The sequence below is a fragment of the Setaria italica genome, chromosome I (genome assembly GCF_000263155.2).
Source record: "Setaria italica strain Yugu1 chromosome I, Setaria_italica_v2.0, whole genome shotgun sequence".
Lineage (NCBI taxonomy): Eukaryota > Viridiplantae > Streptophyta > Magnoliopsida > Poales > Poaceae > Setaria > Setaria italica.
The window spans coordinates 33,880,252-33,903,377 of NC_028450.1; the positions used below are offsets into that span (position 1 = coordinate 33,880,252).

The 23,126-nt window shown below is 43.1% G+C and overlaps 3 protein-coding genes and 1 long non-coding RNA gene across 5 annotated transcripts; 2 read left to right on the plus strand and 2 right to left on the minus strand.

Moving 5' to 3' along the window:
* The first annotated feature begins 13,058 nt into the window (after positions 1-13,058).
* LOC101757618 (purine-uracil permease NCS1) lies at positions 13,059-14,728 on the plus strand. Its single transcript, XM_004955080.2, has one exon. It carries the CDS (start codon positions 13,059-13,061, stop codon positions 14,673-14,675), a length of 1,617 nt encoding a protein of 538 aa, XP_004955137.1. The 3' UTR covers positions 14,676-14,728.
* Positions 14,729-15,273: 545 nt separating this feature from the next.
* LOC101769792 (transmembrane protein 208 homolog) lies at positions 15,274-17,920 on the minus strand. Its single transcript, XM_004953335.2, has 5 exons — positions 17,764-17,920; positions 16,773-16,966; positions 16,322-16,406; positions 15,722-15,790; positions 15,274-15,640 (listed from the first exon to the last, which is right to left on the minus strand). The coding sequence occupies exons 1-5, from the start codon at positions 17,845-17,847 to the stop codon at positions 15,548-15,550; spliced, it is 525 nt and encodes a 174-aa protein (XP_004953392.1). The 5' UTR covers positions 17,848-17,920; the 3' UTR covers positions 15,274-15,547.
* Positions 17,921-18,184: 264 nt separating this feature from the next.
* Positions 18,185-19,152, plus strand: LOC101770197 (E3 ubiquitin-protein ligase EL5). Its single transcript, XM_004953336.3, has one exon. The coding sequence runs from the start codon at positions 18,201-18,203 to the stop codon at positions 18,681-18,683; it is 483 nt and encodes a 160-aa protein (XP_004953393.2). The 5' UTR covers positions 18,185-18,200; the 3' UTR covers positions 18,684-19,152.
* A 1,696-nt stretch (positions 19,153-20,848) lies between these two features.
* On the minus strand, positions 20,849-22,827 carry LOC101770588. Of its 2 annotated transcripts, XR_001164305.2 has the most exons (4): positions 22,613-22,827; positions 21,727-21,803; positions 21,367-21,527; positions 20,849-21,281 (listed from the first exon to the last, which is right to left on the minus strand). It is a non-coding gene; the product is annotated as an uncharacterized LOC101770588 (long non-coding RNA). The 2 variants fall into 2 exon arrangements; XR_002675773.1 differs by lacking the exon at positions 21,727-21,803 and having other exon boundaries at positions 22,613-22,824.
* Positions 22,828-23,126: the final 299 nt, after the last annotated feature.

Sequence of the window (23,126 nt, forward strand, 5' to 3'; positions counted from 1 at the left end):
GCTCAACCGGGCAACGCCTAGCCGACTAGAAGCTTGAAGCTCCAAGACTAACAAACGCGGAATGCCGGCTTGACGAAGAACAAAGGTACTCAAGAGATAGAGTTTCAGCTCACTAGCACACTCCCTTGCTCTCTCAAGAATCCCTCCTTAAATCCCCACCAAATCTTCACCTAAGGCCAAGAGGGGAGTGAATGCTTTCTGAGCTTTCAGGACAGTGAGGAGGCAAGAGAGAGTGAATGGGAGGGGGTGAGGGGGTATTTATACCCCGTCACCCCGAAACTAGCCGTTAGGGGTTAAATTTTCGAAAATTTCTTTGGAAACTTCTGGAAGCTCCGGAATTTTTCGGAAAACTTTCCAGAAAAATCCGAACCTCCGAAAACTCTGAACCTCCGGAATATTTCGGAAAAACCTCCGGAAAATTTTGGAACTCTCAGGTTAGCACCAATAAGTATCCCCATATGATGTGCTGGTGCAAAGGGTGTCTCTCATAAGTTTGTTAGGTCATCTTGAGCACCTTTTTCAACGTAAATATCAGAGATCACGTATCCCTCTTAATATTGCGGCATTCCTGTACTCAAATTCAAATCGAAATAAATTTAGACTTGAGAATATACCGTTTATCATTTCATTTCCTTTAGAGGGGTCCATCACAAGTGCTTCATGACCAATAATCCTTTTAAACCTGCTTATGCACTTGAAACTTTGTTAGACACTTGAGCTTGCATCATTAAATCACCAAAATCCACTTAAGGGGCCAAGAGACTCTTCAGAGCTCGAGATCAAACCAGACTTGGTGTAGTAGCTCAGTAGGTGTTTCTTAGCAGGCTCACAGAGTTCCTGCACTTTACAAACACAAACACCTGAGTAGATCAACCAAATCAACAAGTTCAACAATGAATGCAAGTGTAAGCAAACCAACGAGGAGATACAAAGATTTGTTTCACCGAAGTTTAAATTCACCACTATGAATCCTACATTTCTGTTGAGGAGCCCATTGGAATACGAGTCTATCTCAACTCTCTTCCAATGTGCCAAGTCTCTTTCAACCACTTTCCTCGTCTCTACTAGATGACCTTTTTTCTTGCGGAGGCAAGATCGTAACCTTCACAGACTTTCCGCTGCTCACCACACCTTTGGGAGCTAGCCGGCGATGCCTAGCCATCTAGGAGGCTTCAACTCCAAGAGTAACAAATCCTTCACTTGAAACTTGACAAGGCAAACCAGTGCTCAAGGAACTTAGTGCTCTTCTAATGCTCACGAATGGCTCCCCTCTACTACCCAACTCACAAGATCTAGCAAAGATCACACAACCTCACAAAGAGGGGTTGAGAAGAGCTATCTTGGCTTTAGTTTAGCTTAGAATAGGCAGGAAGCACACCGGCAACCTCTAAAATAGCAGCCAGCCACTGAGGAGGGCGTGGGGTATAAATACCCACTCCTCAAAAACTAGCCATTATGGTGTCAAACCAAAACTGGAGCTACCGGTTTCCCAAAACCGGAACCTTCGGTTTTTGAAACCAACTAGCCATTAGTGATACGTGGCACCCAAAACCGGAACTTCTTTTTTCCAAAACATGAACTTCCGATTTTTCCACTACCTGACTCGACAGAGTGTGTACGTGTGACTTTTGTGTTTCTCATCAACTCACATAGGAAACTTGAGCACTGAGACTTTGTCAAATAACCATGTGATGCATCCCTCTTGGTAGTACAACATACTTATACTCAAGATCAAACATAAATACAACATACATCCACTTGAGCTTCATCATCATGAACCATGCCATACTTGATCAATATATCCACTTGAGAGCCGCATCCAACTTTGTTTCTTTGGTTTGAGCTCTTCAACCTTGAGCTAGTGACTTGGATCAATATTCAACACATATGAATGAAATCCAACTTTAGATCACAAGTCACCCTTTTATATGACTCAATAAACATTTGATGCATCACATTGCTATACTCGGTAAGGCTTGACTTGATACCTCGAAATCCTCCAAGCACTAGCCACACCCTAGCAAAGTTCATGACCCAAGTCACCACTTGACCAGACTTCTCTTGGTACCTCGTTGTTAATCCCTTGCTCGATTCCTTCATCCAGTCGCTGCCACATTTGAGTCTACCTTTATTTTGACATCAAGAATGAAACCCACTTGAGATCATATCTTCTTTTGACTTCAATATCCCATTTGTTGCTAACAAGCTTCTCATTTTATTTAGAGACTGAAGAATAACCTAATGTCATCATGCCTCTATGTTCACCTTTATTTGCTTATCATATATCATATATAAACATCATGGGATCACGCATAATATTCCTACTTGTGACATTTATCTTCAACACAAGCAATCTTGAAAATATGAGGCTATCAAATTAGCCTCTAATCATTTTCTCCACCACTGCTTGTTTTCCATGCTTAGATGCACTACGTCACATGTCACACTTGTTCTTTTCACCATATAAGCTTATCAATACAATTCTTTATCATAAAGGTTATTCACCAATAACTTTACATCTACTCATATGTTTAATAAGTTCATTAGAACTTTAAATCTAGTTGTCATTCAACACACCAAAACCCACTAGGGGCCTAGATGCTCTTTCAGTTAACACCCCCCTCCTCAACACCACACAAAACTGTTAAAAACAGTCAATAATGTTAAACTTTTTTATTCTGTTGATATTCATTTTTGTCATGAGTTTGAAAGATGCTTAATTGTCTTGTATCTTCTGCAGGGATTTGAGATCAAACAACTTATCAGGTGCAATAAGACTATTGCTTCCATATAAGAACTCAGAGTATATGTAAGCTACAGTTTAATCCCTGAGTTATATGCATCTTCAGTAAGCAACTGAATTAGACTTGACATTTTTTCGTAACTAATAAACTTGGCGGTGAATGCAGTAATATTAGAGACCAAAGGGTAAAATGCATTTAATTCAACAGCCTTGACTTTTTTCAAGTTCTAATGCATATTTCTGTTCATCTCTTTAGCTTCAGGTCTGGTATCCCCATATCATGGGTAGGCATTCAAACTATTATACCGCCTCCTCTCTAATTATGCTGGTTCCCCAAGAAGAATTCCTGTGCATTTGCCACCTCAATTTCCTTCTATACTTGAGATACCATGCGCTTGGATTTGTTAGAGTTTTTGTTTGTCGCTTTTTCTGATTACGGAAAGTTACTATCACTAATTGGATGTGAAGTCTGAACCATAAGCATTATGAGTTTTAGATCCTTACATATGGATTTTGCGACGGTCAACCATCTGTACTTCAAAATTTTCAATCAACCTTGTAGTTTCGACAGCTTAATTGATGCATGTATTTTTTAGCCTATCTTGAAATCTAGAGGAGATTTTGAGGTATGGGTGTAGAGATTTCAAAACCACAAATTGTAGGCAGCGTTGTGCAACAATATCTAGCACCGAACTAAGAATCAAGAATGCATGTCTAAGCCATGCAAACTGCATTCCACAAATGATCTGTTAACACCTATATGTCTAAGCCATGCAAACTGCATTTCACCAAGATAACTGAGTTCCATGATGTTTGTGTTTCCACTTTTCTCATGAACTTCATTCATTCAGATATGTAGGTGAAAACAACTTTAGTGGACCTCTGCCTTCTGAATTCGTTCGACCATCAGTTCCATTGTAAGTGTTTGTTGTTCATTTATGCTTTCCTATGTGTCCGCGCTGGTAGATGGATGGCAATAGACAAACTTATCTTAATTAGTACAAAAAGCCTTGAGGATTTGTACTTAAAAGTTAAAACATTAGCACTGTCGTTCATTACCATGTAAATCCACTTTTGCGCAGCATAGGACTTACCATTCTATCATGACACCAAAACTAATTCTGGGCTGCAAACTTTATTAGGATGCCTCACATTCACACTAACTCATAATTGACTATATCCATGCTGTTGTAGTATGAAATATATTACATATCACATGTAACATTTTACCTTTGGGATATTCTATCACAGTTCACAGGCGAACGGGCCTCTACCTGAGTTTGTTAGATGGTCTCAATAGCACTCCTCAGGTCCTGGGTCCGATTCATCGTGGGAGCAAATTTTAGGTTGGGGTTAAAAAAAATCCTCTCGTGTGTCACCACTCACCTCACCAAAGCACAGGTCAAGTTTTTTCGACCTTACATAGGGACCCTCCTACCTGGGGTAGTTGCAGTAGTCGCCAGCCCAATGGTAGTCTCACAATGGGTTACGGGTCCCTATGTAAGGGTGAAGCAGAGGTTCGAGTTTTTCTTAACCTGCGTGAGAAGGTCCTTCTCTTAGCAAAAATCTGGGGGCTGTCTTACCCCCCGTAGGTCAAGTTTTTAAATCACAGTTCACAAAGTTGTATGACGAAAATTCTTTACTTAAATCAGATCAAACTTTGAATTGAGCATAGTTATAATAACTTTGATAGAACATTGATGTACAGTCATATAGCAATTGTAGGAGCTTGCGAACATGGATCTGAAGCGGGAAAGGCATTACGTTTCTACTCTTTGGGTTCCCTTAGGTGCATATTCTATGCTTCTAATTCTCAAGACCTGGCACCTTCCCACCATCCTCTGCCCTTTTAAGTAAAACTTGATTTACATTTTTTTTCTGAATGATCTTGTCTCTAGTCCAGACTGATCTTGTGCATGTCTAACTCTTCTCAATTTTGGAATAAACACTGCAGGGATGTTTCATATAATCCTTCTGTTAATGGACGCCTTCCTAACAAGCCTGCTTGTCAAAATTGTCTCATGTATAGATTTCTTACCTTTTCTCAGTACAGTAATCACTATTTTAACTACTAAATAAATTGTAGCAACCTTATTCTTTTGCAAACATGCTGTTCTGTGTAAATTACATTGGGACTTCAATTGATACAAGCGGAACAATTGACAGGTAATAACATTTTAAATAATAATCTTGCATTCTTTGATATATTTTGGTAAATAAAAATCCGTGTGTTATTGTTTTGCAAATTAGTATACGCACTTTTGAAATTTGGATTACATTCATTACTGTTTCCTTGCTTCTTCTTTTTTCACATATATGTTTTTAAAGAGAACTTCTCTAACCCTGTTAATCAACTGATTATCTTGTTTAATATCTTACCTGCTGTTCACTGTAGCCCTTCCTTTGCCCCCAAGAAAACTTACTAACATGACTACATGTCCCTTGTAACTTCTATTCTCTTCATGCAATTGAGAGGAAATAACTAGATCTGTATAAGAATTGGCGGACTGTGACAATCAATGTTATTGCAAATTTCCTTAAAACACAAATATAAACATGCCTACCTATTAGAAAAATGTCACATGGCTTTTCTTTTTATTCTGGAGATCAACTTATTAGTTACTGAATTGAATGATGGAGTGTATAATAATTGGAACATGTAGAAAATTATCAATGAGAATATGGTAGAAGAACTTCTAGACCTACGGTGTCCTTGCTACCCGTCGTACCTCGTAACAGTATAAGCCATGAGATTGCCCTACTCATAGGAAGTGTAGTTTTATCACTGCATTATTTTGAAATTTGAAGTAATATGCTGCATATTTCTAACTTTGCTTTATTACCATGCAGTGCAGATCTAACAAACCTGAATTGCCTTCACATGAAAGAATGCAACAGAAATAATTTAACTAGTAAGTTCTATAAAAATCTGTACTTTTGATATTTGAGCATGCCATTATTGCTGTTAGACTGCTGGTGCTCATTTCTTAACTGTAACACCACTTTCAATACTCAATATTATGGTGTAAATTCTACGGAGAGTAATTTTCTACAGATCATTACAATCGCAATCAAATGAGGTCTACTTAAAAATTCCACCATAAAGGCCTCAAATGTTGGGAAATGCCATCTCCATATATGTTTCCAATCGATAGCATGCAAAAGTGATCTATCTACCTTTGCCCTATCTCTATTCTGCAAGGGGCCTTTCACTCTGTTTCGCTGCTCTAATGCCTGGTAACAGACTCACAGAGCACCAGCTTGTATACTGATTTAGTGATGTCAACCAGTTACTGATTCAATTTCTACTTGCCCGTACCAATACAGAACACTTAACTCATGTCTCACTAAACGCTACTTTATTTCTTCAGTATTTTTTCGCTTTGCATTGATGCCAGCATTGTATTGTTATCTGTCTGTCTGTCTGTCAATCAGTCACTCGCTCTTCTTACTCTTAGATATTGTTGTGTTCCATTGTCTGTTTTCAATATTTCAATTCTTGATTTTACTGCTGCATTAATTGAGTTTCTTTGAAGGATCAATGCATGCTACCAAATATTCATTTTGAACCCTTGATATCGATGTTTGTTGCCTTGTTAAGATTAAATATCTATAATGGCCAATCTTTTTTTGTTTTTAATGGACTTCATACAATATATGCTTGATTTTAGAATTATGGAAAATAAAAGGAAAACAGGTGACATGGTTGGGCACATTGTTAAACTCTTGGTCAAATAATCCAAATTACAAGTAAAATTTGATGTGGTTCTTATTATCGTTCATATATAAGATGAAAGATACCGCAACATATATTTGCAGCCAAAAAATTAATGAAAGAAGCTAAGGGCCCATATGGATCATGCCTAGTGTAAAGCATGCTGCACTTTTTGTGATTAAGAAATTGATTGCCACAATTGTGTCAAACTTAAGGCAAAAAAGAAAAAAAAAATACACTGGGACATGCATCTAAGCGAGTGTAAATTTGTTCATTGCAATGTTGATTTATGGGGTTATGAGAGATGCCTCTGAAGTTGTACTTAAACTTTGTTCGTCAATTCTGATATTGATTTTTGGTGATTAATGCCCTACTTTGAAGCACAATTGTCTTTTTACCCTCATTTTTCTAACTTTATGATTTTGCCCTCAACTATTCACAAGTCATTGTGATTTTGCTTTTGGTCTTTGTGTATTTGCTCCTGTTTTGACCCTTGACTAGGGGCAAAATCACATTGACTTGTGAATAGTCGAGGGCAAAATCACAGTTACACTTCAAAACAGGGGCAAGAGTTGGTGGTATCTAGCATATTTTCTGCAAACTTGTAGTCTTTACCTTATTGATCGATTATGCGTGCAGATCCTGCAACTTCCTTCGCTATAAATTGTGGTGGCAAGCAAATGCATTATTCAAATCCGATGCCAACTATGTTCTCCGAAGACTCCGCTGATCTTGGAGGAGCAGGCTTTCATATTAATACCACGAGTCATTGGGTAGTTAGTCATGTGGGTTCTGATCCATTTAAGAAATCCAGCGGTATTGTAAATACAAGCGATATTTTGGAAACAAACATGCTAGAGCTCTACAAAACAACAAGAACATCAACAAGTTCGTTGCGGTACTATGTGGTAGGTTTGGCTAATGGGAAATACACCGTCCAACTCTTCTTTGAAGAGATAGTCATAACTGATGGACCAGGATGACGCTTATTTGACATTGATATGCAGGTTTGATCCCTCTCTAACGAGAAAAATATTTTAACATATCCAGTCAACAAACCATACCTTTGTATGGTGAATTAATTTCAGGATCAGAATATCAGGAAGGATTTTGACATTAATAAGGAAGCAGGGGTCCTAGAAAAGCCACTAACATAACCCAGGAAGTGACTGTTGACAACTCCATATTGGTAATACATCTGTATTGGAGTGGAAGGGGCACCTGCTGCATTCCCTACGGAGGAGCTTATGGGCCACTGGTATCAGCGATAAAAGGTAGCTACTGAACATGCCCCTGCCGGTCTGTTGACCTCTCGTCTTGTTCTGGCACAAAACCATTAGCTGACTACGAAATGCTTGATTTTCTCAGTTACCCAGTCCCATGACCGGAAGATCAATCCTCCACAAGCACCAAGTTCTGATTCAGCACGACAGGATGAGAAGAGGAGAGGAGTGATTGTGGGCATTGCAGCACTTTGTATTGCTGCTGCTGTGATATCTTCATCCGTTGTCTACCTTTGGTTGAAATGGGTTTCACTTGTGAAGCGCCAAATGGCATGAGGAGTTCATCTGATATATATAGCTGATTCTTCGGCCAGTTTCCTTCATGCGAATGAGCCTATGTATGGGCTAGCTTGGGAGGCCCGATTCCCGGGTGGATCCCGAAATTTTCCCTAGGTTGGACCCTCGCACCGCAATTTGGCTCCGGGCTAAAATTCCCTAGCATTTGGGAGCCCGTCCGATGAGGGAGCCCAACCCTATCCCTCCGTTTTCCACAGGGTGAGCCCTCCCCACCTCAAGGGTCCGGACATATCTCCCCCATGACGCTCGTGAGTGCCATCGCAGCATCGCCCCTGCGCCTCCCCGTCACCTCCCCATCCTCCCCGTCGCTGCTCCTCCCCATCCTCTTCGTCGCCTTCCCGTCCAGACTGCATCGCCTCCCCGTTGCCCCTTGCCTCCGTCTAGGCGCCACCACCCCTCCGCCTGTCGCCACTGCTCTGTCTCCTTGTCCAGGCACTGCCTCTCTGCCTCCATCTCGTGACTCCCGGGCACCGATCTGCGACGACGTCCCGGGCACTGCAATTGTATCATGTAATTTTATCATGGAACTTAGGGTTTTTGTGTGCTCTCTCTGTGTAGGCTGAGCTGAAGGAGAGGCTGGACAAGGTGTATGAGGTGAAGGACCCTAACACCATCCTTGTCTTCAAGTTCCGCACCCACTTCGGAGGAGGCAAGTCCACTAACTTCGGCCTCATCTACGAAAACCTCGAGGCAATTTATAGGAAAATAACAGAGTTCTTCGATTTAATTCCATCACTGACTCATAGATTCTTTAAGCTCCCAAATGTGAACCATACACATGTGAAGATTGTATCAGACTCTCGATTCATGCCTTTCTTCCAGAACTGCATTAGGGCTATTGATGGCACTCATGTCCCTATCACCATTACACAAGAAAGAGCCGCTCCCTACAGAAATAGGAAAGGAACCTTATCACAGAATGTGATGTGTGCATGTGACTTTGATTTAAATTTCACTTTCATCTCATGTGGTTGGGAAGGATCTGCATTGAGGCAAGGGTCCTACGGTCTACACGTGCAAAGGGTTTTCATGTGCCTGTGGGGAAGTTCTACCTTGTAGATGGTGGATACGCAAATACATCCTCATTCATTGCTCCATACCGAGGAGTTAGGTATCACCTTAGTGAGTTTAGAAGACATGAAAATCAGTATGCAAATTATAAGGAATTGTTCAACCACAATCATGCGCAGCTTCACAATCATATTGAAAGGGCCTTTGGCGTGCTAAAAAAGCAGTTTTCAATCCTAAAAGTTAGGATATTTCATCCAATTAAGAATTAAATTAAAATATCAGCGGCAGCTGCAGTATTTCACAATCTCATTAGAGGGCAAAATGGGGATGAAGGGTGGCTGGATCATCAACCAAATAATATCAACCCATCTGATTATGTTGAGTTGCCACAGGGGGATAATAACTACCCAAATGAACTGCAATCAAATGATGGAAGCACCCTACGAGGCCAAATTATCCTTCAGATGTGGGCTGCTCGTAATAATTAGGTGAAGCATAAATGTAAGCACTAGTATGCATGGATTGTTTGTTCATGTACTGTTTTTTTACTTCATTACTTATTTTTGTATTATTTTCACAACATTCTTTATCTAATCTTATTTATTTCTTGCAGCCATGTCAACGGAAAGGGCTACATGGAGCTATGTATGAGAAGGGACTTGTGGATATTCTGAAAGAGCTTGTCAACATCGCAATGTTTAAGGGATAGAATGGGTGGACAACAATGGGTGGACAACAGAAGGTTGGAGGAGTATCACAAATAAATTTAATAATATGTTTCCAAAGGCACATTTCATGAAGCATCAAGTGCAAGAAAAGAAGAAAGAGCTAAAAAAACTATAAGATAATAAAAGAAGCGAGGAAAAATGGTGTTGGCTGGAACGACACTTTTGGATGATCATTGCAGAATCAAAAGGTTGGGAGAAGTTGATTAAGGTCAGGTCTCATATACAGAGTAGAATCTTGAGAGGATAACCACAAAGTTGTCAAGTTCCGCAAGAAGTCATTTCATTTATATAACAGCTTGGAATTATTGTACGAAGATAATGCTTTCATCTTGCTCCTATTTACATTAATGGTCACAACTTTAGTTAACTATTCACTTGTTCACCCATTCAATTGTTTGTTTAATAGGAAGTGTGGCCACAGGGGATTTAAATTTTACATCAATTGAGCCTCCACCCTAAAGAACTGAGCTACGAGCTGAACCCACTCCCCAAAGAAGTGAGCTACGAACTGAACCCACTCCCCAAAGAAAGCAATCATAGCACAACACCTAGCTTTGGATATAAGAGCATGGCTTCTATTGATAGAAATCCACTCAGTTTTGATCTTGGTGGTGTAGAAAGCACAGAAGTTCAATATGCTCCAGCCAGTCGTAATTTAGAGGACCAAGATGTTACCGGTGGAAAGAAACGCAAACAAAGTCAGATGGCAGCAAAACTTGGGGATTACATTGACTTTAGAAAGGATCAGATTGAAAAAACTCTAGAAAAGTTAGAAGAGAAGAAGAGATGTGAAGAAAACTACTCAATGGAGAAATGTATTGACATTGTGGATGCCATGGAAGGGCTATCGGACGAACAAAAAACTGATGCAAATGAAGTTGTCCAAAGTGAAACGAGCAGAAAAAATATTAGTCGGCACCAAAAACCCAAGTGTCCGGTTGATTTGATTGAAGAAAAAGATTGCTCGGGTATGTTCCCTTTCTCAGTTTTGTACCCTTGCTCAAGTGTCGGTTGAATCCTCTATTTGCATATATAAAACATAAAATTTTGTTCCCTGCTGGTGTCACTGATTTTACATTTTTTTTGTGTTGCAGCTTTCTACCTCCAGTGCTGCTACAGATGAAAACTAAGACGCCCTTGTGTCTGCCTTTCAGTGCTCATATAAGGTATGTTTGAAGCATTCTTGTTTCAATTATCATTTCAGTAGGATACATGCCATGTCTAACTGTCTTAGCAATACATATCTTGTCACATGTCTGTGCAATACATGTCTTGTCACATCTCTTGTCTGCAACATATCTTGACAGATATCTGCAATATATCTTTACAGTAATTTTAACCTTATCAATGCTAGTATTACACCATCCACCATACTGTAATGGTCAGGCTTTCCAGTAGTAATAGCAAAAAAAGAGTATTCATGTGAATATATATGTGCATATGTGTATATTTAATCATTTGATTTTTATATTATGTACAAAAGTTTTGCTCATTATGTAGACCCCGGTATTGTTCAGCTATATATATCTTTGAATTATCTGATCAATACGTTATATGCAAGATTTTAACTATATACCTAAGTTTTCTGCAGAACAATTGATGGATCAATAATTTTCTGATGCCTCGTTCATCTATTATCATCTATATGGTCTGAAGGCTGACGATCTATTTTGATTATATGTGTTCCTAGTTTGCTAAGCAAAGAGCTATTTTATTATGATGTGCCATGCTACCTTTAAATTATGTGACATGAATTTTTCATATTGGAATTTGTGTTATTTCGTTTAAATCTAGCTATTTGATCATCGGTCAGACACTATGTCAATTTGCATCTCTTCATTCAGAAAAGCATATCAGAGAAGTAAATTTTATTAGCCTTTAGATCTAAATCCAAAGGTTAAAAAATCAGGTGCTAGACCCTTCAAAACATCCTATTTGCCTTCTCACAAAAAATCAAGTGTTTTGTTGTCTTCGGACACCTAAGTGCCTTGAGCTCTAAAATATTTAGTTTTGACCAGAGAGGAGGATCCTCCTTCCAAACAGCAACCCGGGAGAGGGGTGACTAGACAGAAGGATCCTCCTTCCAAACAGCAACCAGGAGAGGGGCTAGCTCTGCCCTGCGGGCTGCGGTAGAGGGGATTCCAAAATCCCGAAAAATCCCCGTGGTGTAATTTACTCGGGGGCTAATTAGCCCTGAGCTGCCAAACCAGTTCTAATTGTGTTTTATAAGTTGGGGGAAATGGAATTTGAGCTCCAAAAATTATTGAAAATAATTTTCTATTTAACAAACTTGAAAAATATTATTAATATTGCCTTCTGCTCGCATTAGAGATCAAATGAGCTATCATCAATTTCGGGGTATATAGATCGTTTTACTTAAATCAGATAATCTATCAGAAAAAGTCAGGATTGACAAACGGCCAGTTTGACAGCAGCTTCTCCAGCAAGCTTTAAAAAAAACGAGTCTCCGGACATCTGTTTGAAACAGGGCCTATTTGTCCCGCACATGCATACACGATGACACGACATGCCATTTCCATCTTGCTCTGTGCCACGCTTGCTTGCTCGCGGAGCTCCACCTGGGCGGCCAGCAAGGATCTTCTTTAACAAGGCGTGCGGAGAGCAGGTGTCAAGATCTTGGCGGGCGAAGCAGAGCAGCTGGCGGATCATGGCCCGTGCGATCCTCATCCTCCGCCGGTGGTCAAGCTCGACGGGACGTACCGTCACCTCTAGCATTTCTGCTCGGAGTCCAGCATTTAACATGGCGTTAAGATTGTTCGAAAAAAGAATATGGCGTCAAGATGCAGCAGCGGAACCTGATTTTCTTACAGGAAACGATCAAGCGTTTTGAGCGCAAAGGTTTTCAATCCCGTTGGTGAGTGATGCGCATCCGTGCAACTGCCGCTGTTCTTGTGATGCGCAATTTTATTTGCGATTTTATGCATCTAGTGCAAGTACTTTCGAGCAAGACTTCTCCTGGATGTACACAGAGACATAATCTAAAAAGATCAAAAAACGAAAAGATGTTCCAATATGAACAGATGCCAAGCGTAGATGCCCTACTTTCCTACTGTTTTGCCAATGCGTCACGCGTATCGCAAGCACAGCATCATGGGCGGTGGAGATAGCAGCAGCAGCAGCTCCTGCCCACCGTGAAAATCGACGGGTTATCCCTCCCTCCCTCCCTCCTGCAAAGCCCCAAGAGGGCCAAGAACCTCCAAAACAACAGCTAAAATCAACCCCTCAAAACAAAAGGAAGGTCCGAGAAACCAGGACGTGTTATGTCCATGGCGATGTGCAAGGCCTTCACTGCTCGCCATGCGACCCATTTGCAGCACGGCCACTTGGCGTCAAGCTCCCTGGCGGCGCCACGGCTGCCACTTCTCCCTTGCAGGCCGAGCCTCGCGGTCACGGTAGCCTCGCCACCGCGGCTCCTGCCGGTATGCCCCAGGGCGTCGACGACGTGTGTATCAGACCTCTCCCCGACGCCGCCGTCGGAGCGCACCATGACGGCCTGGGAACTTGCCAGCCTCTGGGCCGGCCTCGTCGTCGGCGTGCCGGCCTACTACCTCGCGGGCAGCCTCGTGGACCTCGGCATGTCCGCGCTCCAGGGCGTCGCCACCGTGACCTTCGCCAACCTCGTCGTCGTCGTCACGCTCGTCCTCACGGCCGCCCCGGCGGTCACGCACGGGCTGCCGTTCCCGGTGCTCGCGCGCGCCGCCTTCGGCGTCCACGGCGCGCACGTCCCGGCCGTCATCCGCGCCCTCGTCGGCTGCGGGTGGTTCGGCATCGAGTCCTGGATCGGCGGTCGCGCCATCTTCCTCCTCCTGCCCTCCAAGCTCAAGTCGTACCCGCCGCTGCTCGCCCCGGTGCCCGGCATCGGCGCGGCGCCGCTCGAGCTCGCGTGCCTCCTCGCCTTCTCGGCCGCGCAGATCGCCGTCATCATGTGCGGCATGGAGGGCATCCGCAAGCTCGAGAAGTACGCGGCGCCGGTGCTCATCGTGCTCACCTCCGCGCTGCTGGCCTGGGCCTACACGTCGGCCGGCGGTTTCGGGCGCTTCCTCACGCAGACGCCGAGGCTGACGAGCGGCGAGTTCTGGAAGGTCTTCTTCCCGTCGCTCACCGCGAACATCAGCTTCTGGGCGACGGTGTCCATCAACATCCCGGACTTCGCGCGGTACGCCCGGAGCCAGGCGGACCAGGTGCTCGGCCAGGTTGGGCTGCCGGTGTTCATGGGCTTGTACACCTTCGCCGGGCTCGCCATCACCTCCGCCACCGAGACCATCTTCGGCCATGTCATCTCCGACCCAATCGAGCTCCTGGGGCGCATCGGTGGGCCAGCAACGACGTTGCTTGCCATCTTCGGAATCACCCTGGCGATCATCACTACCAACATTCCCGCCAACGTGGTCGCGCCGGCGAACGCGCTCGTCAGCATGAGCCCGCGGAGGTTCACGTTCGCCAAGGGCGCGCTTGTCACCGCGTTGATCAGCATCGTCTTCCAGCCGTGGCGGTTGGTCAGCTCCAGCGAGAGCTTCGTCAACATCTGGCTGCTCAGCAACTCGGCGCTCGCGGGCCCCATCGGAGGGGTCCTCCTCACCGACCACTACATAGTCCGGCGAACTTACTTGGACGTCGACGCGCTCTACTCGGAGGACAGCGGCAGCCCTTACTACTTCCAGGGTGGCTTCAACGTCGCGGCGATGGTGGCAATGGCGACCGGAGTGGCGCCCATCGTGCCCGGATTTCTGCACAAGGTTGGAGTACTAACGAATGTCTCCAAGGCATTTGTCACGGCGTACAACAATGCCTGGTTCGTCAGCTTCTTCATCGCCGGCGCCGTCTACTGCCTGCTCTGCGGTCAGCGAGAGATACAAGCAAAGCTCCAGTACAATTGATATTGACGGTGGCGCTATACCTTGTTCCATATCTAGCACATACAAAATTTATACGGTCCATTTATGTTAACTTCTTTGCTATTTGTTGGCATTTTTGTTAAACAACCTATAGCTGGGATTTGTAATAACAGATAGTTGAGTGAACAACTTATGCGGAAGCCGAAATAAAGATCATCTCAATATCGAAAAAGAAATACTCCCTGTTACTAGTGAACTATTTTTTTTATCTCCCTGGTGTGCATGCTGCAAATTACAAACGAAGACATTTTCAACAAAAAAAACTGTAAATCGCAACCTTTAGTCACACCTCTTACTGCCAACATTATATTGTTCTCTGCAAATTAAAATTAGAATTAGTAACTTGTAAAAGTTTGCAATTTTTGAATGGTTTTAGAATGCCCTTGTATGCTGAAGAGCAGAGCTTTTTACTTGTTTTGCACCAAGATTAATGTAGTTTGTCATCCCCAACCAAGCATCAGTTTGGTCAAAAAATGTACTTCCCACTTCTTGCATGCAAACATGACAGATTCACATGACATCAGTGGCTACCTCTGGATGCAGTATCTTATCATGCTTTGTGTCACAAGTTCATCCTCAATTGCATTTACGATTTTTTTTATATTTGCCATGCTATAATGTTGATGTATGAAACATGGGTCAAAAAGGATCAGAAATTACACATAAAATTCTTACTGATTGAACAAGTTGGAGATCAGTTAGTATTTGCACTACATAATGTAGCTGTTTGGAGCAACTGTTAGTTGAGCATTATCATCATGACAATACTCACCAGTCGCCAAACAGCTTGGATTTCAGTCGGACAGCTATCATAAACCAATCTAACCTTCAAGCAACAGGCCCTAGCTGGCATATCAACGTGCCCTAGTTTTAATCATCTTCCCCCTAGATGCCTTCTTCTCCATTTTCTCCCTTTTCTTTCGGGTCTTCTCATCTTCAACTTCACCCTGTAAACAGGAGGTATTACCTATCTGTCATATCTCACAATTCAAATAATGTGCTCAAGTTGATGATAAATCTATTTTTACCTCTGAACCACCACTGAAAAATGTTCCTCTCAAAAGACCGAAAATCTTGTATCCAGCAAAAGCTGGAATCTGCAAATGAATGGGTATACAAACATTAAGCAAACAATAAGAAGTTGGCAATCATTGGTGAGCTCCCTTGAGACTTGGAACAGTGGAAGCATCTGCAACTCCAGAGTCATGAGTGTATCTAACATCCAGAACGTGCAACCACAACTTGAACTAGTAATGTTTGCAAGAGGATTGAAGCCTAAGGAATTCTATTGTGACACAAAAAATACAGAAATGAATCGATATATGAATATAACTACTTGAAATGAGTAGCAATTAGTGATGGCCGTCTGCATTGGTTATTCACTCGACTTGTCATATTACTTTGCTTTGCAATTTTAAGAAACATGGATAGAAATACAGGCTAGACATATCAGATAATAATAATACATATGACCAATGTTTTTAATCAGACAGCTAATGTTCAGATAAAACGACAATCAAATTCTTTGCAGAATAAAAAGCACACTGTGAAATTGGGGTCCAAAAGGGCACTGAAGCATTGAATGGAAACACAATTATTAAACAAACATATGGTGTGTGTTGTCTTACCACTAAATACGTCCACCAAAATTTCTCAGAAATGATGGACATCAGTTGCACAAAGACAGTGATATAGATCACATCATACAGATACCTGCAGGACAAAATGTAAAAGAATTGTCATTGGTTTGAAGATAACCAAAATATACCACTAAACTTCTCTGAAAAACATACCACTACGAAAACAAGTTGTTGACTCCTCAACTCATTTTCCCATTGTTTCATTTTTGTGGGGCACTGTTTTTGTATTTTTTGTGTTATTAATGTAACTAGGATCTAAAGACTAATATGTGAATGGTTCAACTTTGAAATGCTGAGAGCTAGGTAGGCAGGGACTTTATAATCCTCTGTACATATGACTCACTGAGAGAGATATTCATATGCATTCCCATATCTAACAAAAATATCTGTTATCAAGTGGCCTAAGCTAACATTTACACTATGTCAAGCAGTTACTTACTCGCAAACCCCACCAGTGCTCAAGTCGAAGCCACCATCCAGTAATTCTCCATTATCAGAGTAAACTGGCTTTGCCATACTGGCAAGTTGCTTGTATGGAAAAAAGTATGCAGCAGATGTTAACATAAGACCAATCCAATGCTTCCAGGTGAAGGATGAATGCATTATCGCCATCCTCACCACTATGTAAATAACCTGTAGAACGGGAAAAAAAATCATATATGAAACCAGAGTAGCTAAAACATATAATTAGCTGGTGGCGAGGTCAAGACAAAAGCAACAGAGGGAAACATCCACGAAGCATTGCAAACATTTTATGTATAACGATGTTGAACCACATAAAGAATCAATACCAACTATTATAACAAACGCCACAATTAAATGAGAGAAACAACCAAATTAATAACCAAGGTTATAGGAATTGAGTGTGGTTCAAAAACATTAAATTGATACTGGATACAGATAGCTTTTCCCCCCTGACATGAACTCTCAGCTGGTAAGCTCATCAACAATATATTCTGTCATTAGTGCATTGTAGCCTTGGGTGTATCAGGAAGAAAGGAACATGTCATCGCTCCTTAGTGACCTCCCAACACCAAAAGGCGACTAAGGCACAGACGAGTGATTCTACAGAACCAAACAAAATTAAGCTAAATCTCCACCGAATTTTATCCCCCCGAAGGCAATTTTGTTCCCTTCACAGCACACTGGCATCCCAGATTCAGTTCTAGGCAGAGTGTTATCCCTTCCGGCCTTCCAGGAAAGCGAAGAAATATCTAGCAGAATGAGCACGTCAATACTTCAAATACTGTCAGCCAGTCCAACTTTTCCAGGTTTCACAAAAAATACCACCGCACGAGCTGTCCGAAAAACAAATTGGACGGCAACGATCTACGGGGGGACGAGAAGATTCCACGGATCTGTCCCGCGCGATTCAGGGGAGGGGAGGGAAGGGGAGGGGAGGGGAGAGGATATTGAAGGTGGGTGCTCACGTTGGATATGAGGATGATGCGCAGGAGCAAGTCCAAGCGCTTCTTGTTCTCGTCCTTCATCTTCTTCGCCCCCTGCTTCGCCATGGCTGCGCTGCTCGAGGTTCTCCTCCGGTCCTGCCCCTTCGGCTTGTGCTTGGAACTTGGGATCCTCGTGTTTTTACCTGGCAAGAAGTCGAGTCCGTCCGCCACGCGAACTCATTTCTAGGCGGACCCAGTCTTGGGCCGGGCCGCTTCCCCTTCTTCCCTCCTGATTTGCTTTGGGCTGAACCGGATTCTGAGGCCCATTGATCCGCTAGTGCCTGTAAGTCCGTAGCGCATTAAGGCCACACCTGCTACGCAACCGTACGATTCCACAACGGTCTAGCGCGCTCTACCAAAGGCACCAACCGACGGGGAGAACAAGCGAGCGATCAAGGGGGAGAAAGCGAGCGAGAAAGATGGCGCAGGTGTGGGCGGTGTCCCTGGCCGTGGCGTCGCTCGCCATCGGCATGCTCGGGGTGCTCGGCGTCTGGCTCTGCTACCTCTTCGACGCCGTCGCGCGGGGCCGCCCGCCCCGGACCCCGCCTCCCACGCCTCAGGCGGCGTCCGAGGAGGAAGAGGAGGAGTACGGCGGCAAGAACGGGCTCTCGGAGGCGGAGCTCATGCGTCTCGGCGGGGTCGCCGTGCTGGAGTCCACGGACGGCGGGGAGGGGAAGGAGGAGGACGACGAGGGGGAGGCGCTCTGCCCGATCTGCCTCGACGCCATGGAGCCCGGCCGCGCCGTGCGCGTGCTACCCGGCTGCAACCGCGTCTTCCACCAGGACTGCGTGGACCGGTGGCTCGCCATCTCGCCGCGCTGCCCCGTCTGCAACGTCTGGGCTGCGCCGCCGCGGTCGCCCGCGTCCTCGCCGCCGGCGCCCAAGACCGGCTGGGATCCTTGAGGTGGGGGCGGCGCGTCTTCTTCGGCGCCTGGCGGGTCAGTTCTTGGTTCTTGACGAGTTCTTGGTTGGGTTCTGATCATCGACCAAGAAGCCTTCTTGATGAAATCTCGTCGGTTTCGTACTTCTGGTGAGCGATTCTTGACAAATTCTTGGGGGGCTACTTGATTTTGTGAAGGATTCTGACGGGATTGCATGTACATCGACTCAATCCTCGAATTCTTGCTCGAAATCAGTAGGTTTTGAGGGTTTAAGTTCTTGTTCTTGTAACAGATCATCACATTTAGACAGAGTTAGTCTTCCCGATGAACGAGCTGAACAATTGATCATCCCAATGTATCATTTTCGTTGTGGGATTGCATATTCTGTCCTTTTTATCTGTCATTGGCAGAAGGAATGCCTGTAACTGTGAATTACTGCAACTTTTGATGTGGTCACGAAAAACAGAGATGGCTTTCAAAGATTAAGCATCTTGATGTGGTATGTGTAGGATTGGTTTAGTGAATCTTTGATACTGTCAGAGTTTCGTACTTCTATTGAAAGATTGGTTCCTATTGTGGTGCAACTTCAAGGTTCTTTTAGTGCTGGTCTACAGAATCGGTAGACCTGATTTGATCCAGTTCTTTGATAACTGATGTTCTTTAAGTGTCATTTACTAGTTTGAACTGAATCTGTTTACGGGACTTGTCCATTCCTATCAGATACCTAAAAACCTTTTCACTGATCTTAAACAAGTAATGTATAATCCGGTTCCATTTTAATTTCTTCTTGAAATCTCCAGGGTTTTGCAGGTTTTAGAATTTCCCTGTAACATTTCTCTGCATTTGGCCATCTTGATGAAGAGTAAAACCTGGTGTCAAAAGTATTATTTTAGCTGTTCTGCCTTTGATCTTTGATCTTTCAATGGCTAATGGAATACCGGCAACTAGAATATGCACTTTTTGAGGTGAATTTTCTGCAGCTTGATGTGGATAAGAAACAGAAGCAGCTTTCAGAGATTCTGACATGTGTAATACTGTGATAGCTGGGTAGAGACACTGAGAATGTCAGTTTCAAACTTCTGATGACTTACATGGTTATTAAGTCCCTGACTAGTGTTACTATCCAAGTTTAAAGCTTCGTTCCTGTTCTGCGCCAAGCTAATATTTTCAGAGTAGTATACTAACTTTACTACCAGAGTTTGATGCTCAAAGTTTCTCAGAATCAGTTGATTTTGCAGATCCTTTATCTGGCTCCATGTTTTGTTGTTTCAGAGTGTTCCATTGCTCAACACTGCCAAGTTATAAATTTCAGTCTAGTCAGTCAGTTTGCTTGCACCTTGCAGCTAGTAGGCTATACTACTAACTTACTCTCTCCGTCCAAAAATCCAAAAATACTATTCACGTTGGTTTGCGCTAAGTCAAATTTGTCTAACTTCGACTAAATTTATAGGAAATATATAATAACGTCTAAGATACCAAATTGGTTTCATTAGATCCGCCATGGAATTTTTTTTTTGAAACAAAGTCATGGAATATATTTGATAGTGAATTTATTTGGTATGTGCTGTTATACTTTTTTATAAGCTTATTTTAAAGTTAGACAAATTTGACTTAGTACAAACTCAAAATTTAGTAATTTGGGATGAAGGGAGTACAAAGCAAACTAAAGCTCAGGACCACATATTGCCCTGACGCTGCTCCAAATCAAGTCTAGCACATCCGTCTGCGTTTTTGTAGCACTTTTGGTGATCAAGTATCAGCTGACATGTCTGACGATCGACCAACTTTTGAACGGTGAACGGCTGAACGCTGTTCTTTCAGATCTACGTTACGCTGTTCTTTCAGATCTACGTTTGCCTGTCGCTAATGCTGCCAGACACACAGTCCCTGAATGCCGGCCTGCTGGCTGCTGGCTGCTGGCTCTGTGTAAAGTACCTGTAATTGCCTTATGGGATCACAGAATCACAGGACCCAAGTAAAATTAAATTAGAAGAAAAATATTTGTACAGCAGAGAGCAAGTAAGCGAGAGAGAAAAAAAATTGCAAATCACTTTTGTTTCCTCATTTAATATGAATGAGCGATAGGGTATCAAATTGAATTTGTTAGAAGCAAGAAAAAAAAACAACCTTCATTTTCACTAGAAACTGGTGAAAGAACAAAAGAATATAGAAGTTCTGAAGGATATATGTTTCTGAGCATGGTTCGCAAGTAAAGTGATCACAGTATTTCTCAGTATGGAAACACCCATATATTTGAAGACAAGAAAGATTTGTGAAGAAGTGTGGATCATCAATTAACTATCCACATTCAATACAACCATGTTTTGCATTCCCGTAACAATTTTCTTACAGAAATGGCCCAAAAGCTCATCAGACATAGTGTTGTTCCTTATTAAAGTGATCAGTAGCAAACAATTTAGACTTCATGAATTTTGGAGGGGGCTGAATACAGTAGCAAACTCCAAGATGCAACCATATTAGCCGTTCCCTGTCATGTCAAGTAGTTCATCGAGACCTTTTAGTCTCTGCTTCCCTTCACTAATCAAAAACCTGATCTTTTGATTATCATCACAATGGCGATATTTCTCGAACTCAGCCCTTGTGGTCTTCCTCAACTCATCTAGACAAACCAGATTCATGAATAATTAGTTGTGCCTTAAAATATAGCAGCACACACAGCAGAGTAAAAAAGCAAGGAGCCTAACCTCGGGCATGTTCAGGAGCTCGTTGAGTAATTCGCAGTGCCTGTCTATAAAGCTTTAAGACACGTGTGCGCAGGATGAAAGCCCGTAAATCCATGAAACGCGTCATTGAAGAACAACTTAATGCCAAGTAATGATCAAGCCATGTGAAACCTCCCAGGAAACTGTAATTTCAACAAAACCAGATGCATACAGTCATATAACATGCAGACATATAACCAGATGCATACAGTCAAAACCAGGTGCTTGAAGTTAATATTATGGGTGCGCTTGGTTCCGGAGGTCCCTCGCCTCGCTGGTGCAAGTAACGAGAGACTTCCTCACACAGACACCGAGACATCCAAGCCAGGAAACCAAACTCACATGGTCGCTGTGCATCCTCGCTCAGCAAGGCACTACAGTGCCAAGCAAAGGATCCAAGTGCGCCCTATGTTTGACATCTGTATGGGAGTATGGCACACATTAACACAAGTATATCATGCATACTAAGCAAAGTTTTAAACTTCTCTAGTCAAGATTCAACAACTACAGACTGGCAGATTACTCATCCATGCCGCAAAAACTATGCATCGCCACACATTACTCGCTAAGGATAAATATTGCAAAACTATGGATAGGCTCAACAAAGTCTCTCATCTTCTGTTTTCTCATGAACAACAAAAAACAAGTGCTTCAAGAGCTTATGTTCTTCAGGAACGAAGTGTGGTTGTAACTATTTTTGTCTCTGGTCATTCTCTTGAGCAGTCAAACTATAATTAAACAGGTAGAGATGGGTAATGAGTAGAACCCGAATATACAGTGGCTTAAATCAAAACTCTACAGGTTTCCATATCAAACATGTAGAGATGGATTGAGTGACATGAAAGACAAAACTCTTCTGAGTTTCAAAAGCAAACAACAGAATTAGTTTTCACCTCGGCAACGCAAGGGCATTCTACCGGTTGTCTTAATTTCGATGCTCAATGACCTGCCTCGGATCTCACAGATAAAACTTCCTCAGTAATGCTGCATGCAGATATACACGGTACATGGGTGCATCATCTCACCTGATGCATTTCAACAAACACCTAAGGCTCACACGTACGAATTCAGCTGTGCATGGGGTTCAATTGAACTCCCAATTTTTTTTAGGACTGCACCCGTGATCCACGGTGTCTAATTTCCTATCTAGAAATCTCCAAATTTAGCTACCAAAGCTAGCTCCAAATCAATAGGAATTCAAAAACTAGAGCAAGCCGCAGTCACTAACCGACTTGCCTCCGCGCCGCCGCGGGGGCCGTATGCCCTCTCCGCCTCCACAAGGTCCTTGCCGCGAGGTGCTGCCTGCCGCCGCTGCCTGCTTCTCTAGGCTGCGCTCCTCGCCTGGCCGGGCCGCAGATCACCGCCACCAGATTTGGGGGGCCGAAGTTCACTAGCTGGACTGCTGCTGGAGACTTGCTTGGAGAGAGAGACAAACGAACGAGCGAGGGCTGGGTTGAGAGAGTTAGGGCGTGGGCTGCTTCTTTGGGCTGATTGCAAGGCAGCCCATATTTCTCTGAACAAAAGAAAACTTTTAGCCCATATGTACAGTTATAATCCTGCTAATAATTTTGAAAAAAATTCCCTCTCTGTTTCTTTTTCTGCGGCGGTGCTTCGACATGTGTCTTTCGATTTACCTTGTCTGCCGAAATTTGCCTTCGGCACAAGCAGCAGTTGTGCCGAAGAGGACTGCTATTGGATTTGTAGTATTGAATTGCACTTTGGAGCAAACCATGTGACCACGC